The 6,552-nt window shown below is 37.1% G+C and overlaps 1 protein-coding gene across 1 annotated transcript; it reads left to right on the top strand.

Moving 5' to 3' along the window:
• The first annotated feature begins 1,465 nt into the window (after positions 1–1,465).
• On the top strand, positions 1,466–2,467 carry LOC138909185 (uncharacterized). The gene is made up of 2 exons (XM_070200370.1): positions 1,466–2,000; positions 2,046–2,467. Exons 1-2 carry the CDS (start codon positions 1,466–1,468, stop codon positions 2,465–2,467), a joined length of 957 nt encoding a protein of 318 aa, XP_070056471.1.
• The last annotated feature ends 4,085 nt before the right edge of the window (positions 2,468–6,552 follow it).

The following is a 6,552-nucleotide window of genomic DNA, read 5'->3' as shown; positions in this document are numbered from 1 at the left end:
AAACAAAAAATACAAGTTTGAATAAAGGGTATTCTTGTTATTTTGTGTTTTAATACAAGTATTACTAATACATGTATAAGTTATTCCAACATAGATTCCCTCATAACTTATACATGTATTAGTTATGCGGAAAAGAAAAATATGAACCAAACATTGTATTAGCAATGCTATATTTTATGTGGCAAAGAGAAAAAAATAACCAAACATTATATAACTTATGCTAGCTTCTATGTGGAGATTATTTTTTCCTCTTCTTTTAACCAAACATTGTATAAAGTTATCCTAGTTTTAATATATGGATAACTCCTCTCTAACCGTCTACCAAACGACCCCTAACTATATATGATTATACATATATTATATATGAATTATGTGGGGGTTTAAGCTTGTGAAAAGCTTAAAATAAAGAGTGAATGGGAAATGGAGGAAAAAATAAAATATTTGAATTTTCCTCTTTGACAAAGGGACATTGTCCCATATTGGAGGAGGAAAAGAGTTTTGATGGGTATATATACAATTGTTCTTCTTCTAGCTCTTAAAGAGTTAGGAAGAAGGCAAGTATCGCGCCGTCGTCATCGCTCGGCTCGGCTTCGGCTCCGAATTTGGTCAAATGATTGATTGATTAATTTTTTGGATTAAATTTATTTAATGTAATATTATTTTAATCCAAGTTAGTTGTTTTTGTAACTATAAATTAATTTTCCTCCGCGTTTGATTTTTCTGTTTTATTTTGCGTAAATAGCCATTTACGTAATGGTCGTTTTTACGTGAACAGTCATTCTGAAGAGTTGCACCTCTTCATTTAAACCCAACTTGTTGGCTATAAATAGAAGACCATTCCCTTAGATTTTCCTTACGAAAATTCTAAAATCTCCTTCTTTCTTCTGCATTGTTTTAACTACAAAGAAAGAAACAGTAAGTGTGATTTGCTACCGAACATTGTGTTAGCTGAAATACTGGGGTTTGAAGTACCGCTACACCAGTGTGTAATCCGGACTATCCTGGGAGGAAATAATCCACAAACTCAGGTACTAGGAGGGATTAAGTTCCTTAAGGAAACATTGTGAATTCAGTGGGCTCGAATTAAATTTTATTTCTTCTACATTTCTATTTTTTATGTTATTGTATTTCCAGAATTATTTTGCAAATACAGATTACTAACAAGCTTAAGGAACTTAAAAATATTCTGAATTTGTATTGCATATATTGTTCTGAGACTAAAACATGTGTGGTTTTCTACTCCTAGTTTGGAGATTAAAGCCTTCGTGGTTTTCTACTTCAATTTTTATCTTAACGTATATTCTGTTTTGTTTTATTATCTGTTATTTGGAGATTAAAATCCTAGTAATATTTTACTTCGTTGGAGATTAAAATCTGCGTGATTTTCTACTCCAGTATATTTGGTTTGAAGATATAAAAACTTCACCGTATATTAAAAATTTTCTTGTCTCATTATTTTACAGAAATGACTACTGTGAACGGAAATCAGGTTGTTCCTATGGTGACTGCCAATACATTGACAAGACGAACAACACCGACATTGGCACCGACACCAGCAGAAAAGCCCGAAAACTTTTTCGAGATAGATTTCAAGCAGTGGAAGCAGAAGATGTTCTTCTACTTGACGACTTTAAGTCTACAAAAGCTCATTAAGGAAGATGTTCCTAGTCTGCCTGATGAAACTCCAGAAAATAAACGCTTTTTCGTGACTGAGACGTGGAAGCATTCTGATTTTTTGTGCAAGAACTATATTCTTAGCGGACTAGAGGACGATCTGTATAACGTGTACAGTAATATGGAGAAGTCAAAAAAATTGTGGATTGCGCTTGAAAATAAATACAAAACTAAGGATGCCAGGTTGAAGAAATTTGTTGCCGCAAAAGTTTTGGACTACAAAATAGCAGATAGCAAGTCTGTTATTACCCAAGTCCAGGAATTACAAGTGATTATTCACGATCTCCTTGTTGATGGCATAAGTCGAATTAATACTTTTGTTGAAAGTATTAATTATATTATATAATATACTAATATAATTTTCATTGAAGGTCTTGTCATCAATGAAGCATTCCAAGTTGCAGCAATGATTGAGAAGTTGTCTCCTTTGTGGAAGGACTTCAAAAATTACTTTAAACACAAACGCAAGGAGATGTCTCTCGAAGATCTCATTGTTCAGTTGAGGAGCCAAGAGGACAACAAAGCTGCTGAAAAGAAGGGTCGTGGAAACTCAACAATAATGGGGGCAAACATTGTTGAGGATGCTCCACAAAATAATAAAAAGAGGAAGAAGCCTTCTGGACCAAAAAGCAACCCAAGCAAAAAGCGGTTCAAAGGAAATTGCTACAACTGCGGGAAAGATGGACACAAATCTGCATATTGCCGTGCTCCAAAGAAAGACAAGAAGAAGGGTCAAGCAAACATGGTTGAAAAGCTCGAGGATATTGATGACTTGTGTGTTATGCTTTCATAATGCAACCTGGTGGGAAATCCTAAGGAATGGTGGATTGATTCTGGAGCCACTCACCATGTTTGTGTTGTTAGAGAAGCGTTTGCTACATATGCTCTAGTTGGACCCGAAGAGACGCTTTCTATGGGAACTTCCGCAACGGCCAAGATTGAAGGATGTGGCAAAATATTTCTGAAAATAACTTCTGACAAGGTGGTGACTCTGAACAACGTCCTTCGTGTTTCTAAAAATTAGGAAGAACTTAGTCTATACTGCACTTCTCATCAAGAACGGTTTTAAGTGTATTTTTGTATCTGATAACGAGGAAAAAGTAAAATGTGCTAACTTAGATTCGAAGACCGGTCTCAAACCGAAGTCAATGATTATTCACTTCATGTCAACAGTATCCGAGCCCTCTCAAGCTCGACCTCGAATACTAGGGGCCATTACCCTTTGATTAAAGATTAAGGTTTTTATCAAGGAAAAAAGAAAAACTTTGTATGCTAGAAGCTAAGGCTTGGTGGTTAGGATTCACTGTAAGGGTCAAACGGTCGTCTGAACCGTGCTCACATAGTCCACTCTGGCCATGATATAAGTTTTTATGTGCTTTCGATCATGTACTTTACATACTGAGAAATGAAAGAAAGTTTCGCCTTGCTATTATGCATTTTCTTGCCTCTTAAATTCCGGATCCTAAGAGCCCACGGGCTACCCCTACTCGGGGACTATCGATCCCAAAGGCTACCCCTACTCGGGAACTGTTATCCAGAGAAAGTTCGGACAACCTGGGCTACCAAATCATGGAGGCACTAGAGCTGCTTATCAGGTGGATCGGGCGGTTATTTACTCTTAACGTTTTGGCTTATCGGTTATCGGTTTTTAAATGTATTAATCCGCTAGCCACCCGATAAGATATCGGGCGGATTGGTATCGGTTTAGCTATTATCGGGCGGTTATTGAATGGTTATCGGTTTAGTTTCAGTTGATTGAAACTTAACATACTTTAACAGTGTTGGAGAGTACATCCCCGAGACAACAATATAGTCAATATTTCTCATACATATATATCAACTAAATTACACCATGAGGCCATATTACTAGAATCAAATACTGGATATCAAAAGAGAAGTAATCTTTAGAGATCCATCACTGTACCCACCTTGTATTGTGATATTATCATTATCGGAGTAGCAGTCGTCTTACTTGGCCTCTACAATCTCCTTATCATTCGATGGTGCAACGAAAACCACACAAATGATCAGTCTATTGAACAAAACTCTAGCCATGTTTCTCATGATAATCTTAACGTGAACTTAGTGTCCAGTTTCAGGTATAAGAAAGGAGGAGTTGAAGTTGGAGGAAATCATCACGAGAAGTACACAACAGAATACACCAACAATATTATTTGAACAGATTTCTTACTGTTTAAGAAGATACTTCCAAGCAATCAGTACAATTCTCTTTGCACTTCGTACAATTGTCTAGAGCAGTAATATGGATATATATATGGATATATATATATATATATATATATATATATATATATATATATATATATATATATATATATATCCTTAACGGGTTAACGAATTATCCGTTAAGAAAATTGAATAATCCGCCCCCAAACCAATAAGCCGCTAATAAAAAAATTTCAATCCGTTCCCCGTCCGTTAAACCGTTAACCCGATACCAATAAGCCATTAAGCTTCGGTTTCGATTCGGTTTTCAATTTCGGTTCGGTTTTGAACACTCCTAGGAGGCACCAAACCTATTAGGTGGTGCCCAAATGCAAAAGGCTACAACCACCCTAAAAATAACTCGAAAACGCCGGAAGATCGCAATCAAAAAATAAGGCCTTTACAAGAACTCGAAACCTGCTAAAAGATTACCCTTGGCAAAAGCATCATCTAAAATCACTTAAGAATCTTGAAAAAACTTTCGGTCGCACCGAGTTTTCAAAGCCTTGAGCAAACAAAGTTATATCGAGGTCAGGCTCCGCTCTCCCCTCCGAGCAGATATATCTCGAGACCGGTTCACAACGACCCGGTACCAAAGAGTTTTTCTCGTTCATGAAATCAGTATCGGTCGGGCACCCCGCGGGGATGAAGTATTTTAGAGGAGGCTCTGGTATCGGTTCCTCAGCAACAACATTATGAGAAACGATTTCCTCAACAGTCGGCCTCGAGGCAGAGGGAGTTTCTTTTTGAGGAACGGATTTTGAAATCTTCCCCATTTCTTTAGATTGAAGAGATATGAAGAAGAAGGTTTGGATGAGAAATAATGGATGATTAGCGGATGAAGAACATTTATGAAAGATCTCAGAAAATCAGAATAAAAGATAGAAGTGTTGAAATCTTTTAGGCACGAGAGTAGAAGGTTTGAATGTAAAGTTTGAATGAAAGAAGGAGGAGGCATTTATAGTTTTCCAAGCAACGGTTCACATTTGAGAGTGGCCGACCAGCAACTGACAAGTATTTAATACCTTGAAAACTGGAGCGACGGGACGTTTCAACTATTCTTGTCGCTTACGTCATGATTTTTCTTACATCATGATTTATCGAAGTAAGAATCGGGAGCTCATATCATTTTTCGTCATTTACTCTCCAAAAAATGAGGGGATTTTACGTCATGATATTTGTCACTTACATCATTGTTTATCGAAGTGAGAATCGAGAGCTCATATCTCTTCTCGTCATTTGCTCTCCAAAAAACGGGGGGACTTTATGTCATGATTTTTGTCGTTTACGTCATGATTTATCCAAGTAAGAATTGGGAGCTCATATCATTTCTCATCATTTACTCTCCGAAAAACAAGGAGACTATCTGTATACGAGTAAAATCGAACTCGGGATTTGATCGAGCATCCAACACGACAGTTTGGGATCGAGAGATGGTGATAAAACCCCATAGATGGGTTTCTGCCTTGCCATATTAGCCACCGGAACCACTGGACTTGCCTTCGAGTTTACCGAGGTCTTTACCGGTCCCGGTTAAGATGGTCTCAAGGAAAATATAACCAGCTTACTCGATAAGGGTCCGAAACTCTCGCAACTAATCGGATATTGCGGCGAAAATCACGGAACATACCAAAAAAGGGAGACCAGCAGTCAGCAAATCAATGACTTCTTACCTTTTATAGAATAATACCATAAAAGTAGGACTCCTCTAATATATAAAGGGGGCCTAGCATTTCATGAAAGGCATTGTAACATATACTCATAAGAAATACATTACCGTTATTCTTTAAGTTCTTATTCTTTGATATCTTGGTATCAATCAAAGTACATCCAGCTCGAGGGTGACTAGCTTTCCTAGGCCGATATTATCCAATTTGTGTGCTTTGCAGTTAATTTATTATTATTTATTTTAATTGCTATTAAATTTATCGTTTAGCATCAAATTAATCCGCATATTCATTAAACCACTAATAAATTCAATTGTTATCCGATTTTAAGGGTAAACAAAAACACTTGCCACTTTCAAATTATTTCCAAAGATGAGACACAGAATATGTGCTGAGAAATGGGCGGCAGGCAAAGTTTTATTAAATCCCTATATATATAACACCTACTTGAGGCATATTGCCATATCAAGATTTGGTCATTTCTCAAAAATACAACAAAGTTTAATTTAAGCCATGGCCAAAATCAGCCTATTTCCTCTATATGCACTGCTCATGATACTTCCGTTCTTTTGGAACCATGGAAATGCAACAACTCCTCGCAAACTAGGGGTACACCATAATGCGATTACAAGCTTGCCAAATACATACGACGCAACTTCTGATGGAACATGACATCCGTATTTTACCTTTCAAGCTCGTCAGTTCGCTCAAATGTAGCAACTCCTCGCAAACTAGGGGTACACCATAACGCCGTTACAAGCTTGCCAAATGCAAATGAAGCAACTAATTTTGGTGGATCAGAACACCAGAATTCTCCAACTTCAAGCTCATTAGCTCACACAAGTGTGATAATCCCTAAAGGCCCACTTGTAGAAAATGAAGCAACTGCTCGCAAGCTTGAGACACATGAGAATCCAATTATAATTACAAGCTCACCAAATACAAATGAAGCAATTGATTCTCGTGAATCAGTGCTTCATTTTTT

This window comes from Nicotiana tomentosiformis, chromosome 4, assembly GCF_000390325.3.
Source record: "Nicotiana tomentosiformis chromosome 4, ASM39032v3, whole genome shotgun sequence".
In the NCBI taxonomy this organism is placed as follows: Eukaryota; Viridiplantae; Streptophyta; class Magnoliopsida; order Solanales; family Solanaceae; genus Nicotiana; species Nicotiana tomentosiformis.
The sequence above is the reverse complement of the archived record's forward strand: the minus strand, read 5'-3'. Positions and strand labels throughout refer to the sequence as shown.

Bases quoted from the DNA above. Each gene is read 5' to 3' on its own strand.
- LOC138909185 (XM_070200370.1), top strand. From the start codon at position 1,466: ATGACTACTGTGAACGGAAATCAGGTTGTTCCTATGGTGACTGCCAAT. The intron at 2,001-2,045 runs GTATTAATTATA...TTTTCATTGAAG, and splicing joins AATTAATACTTTTGTTGAAA to GTCTTGTCATCAATGAAGCA.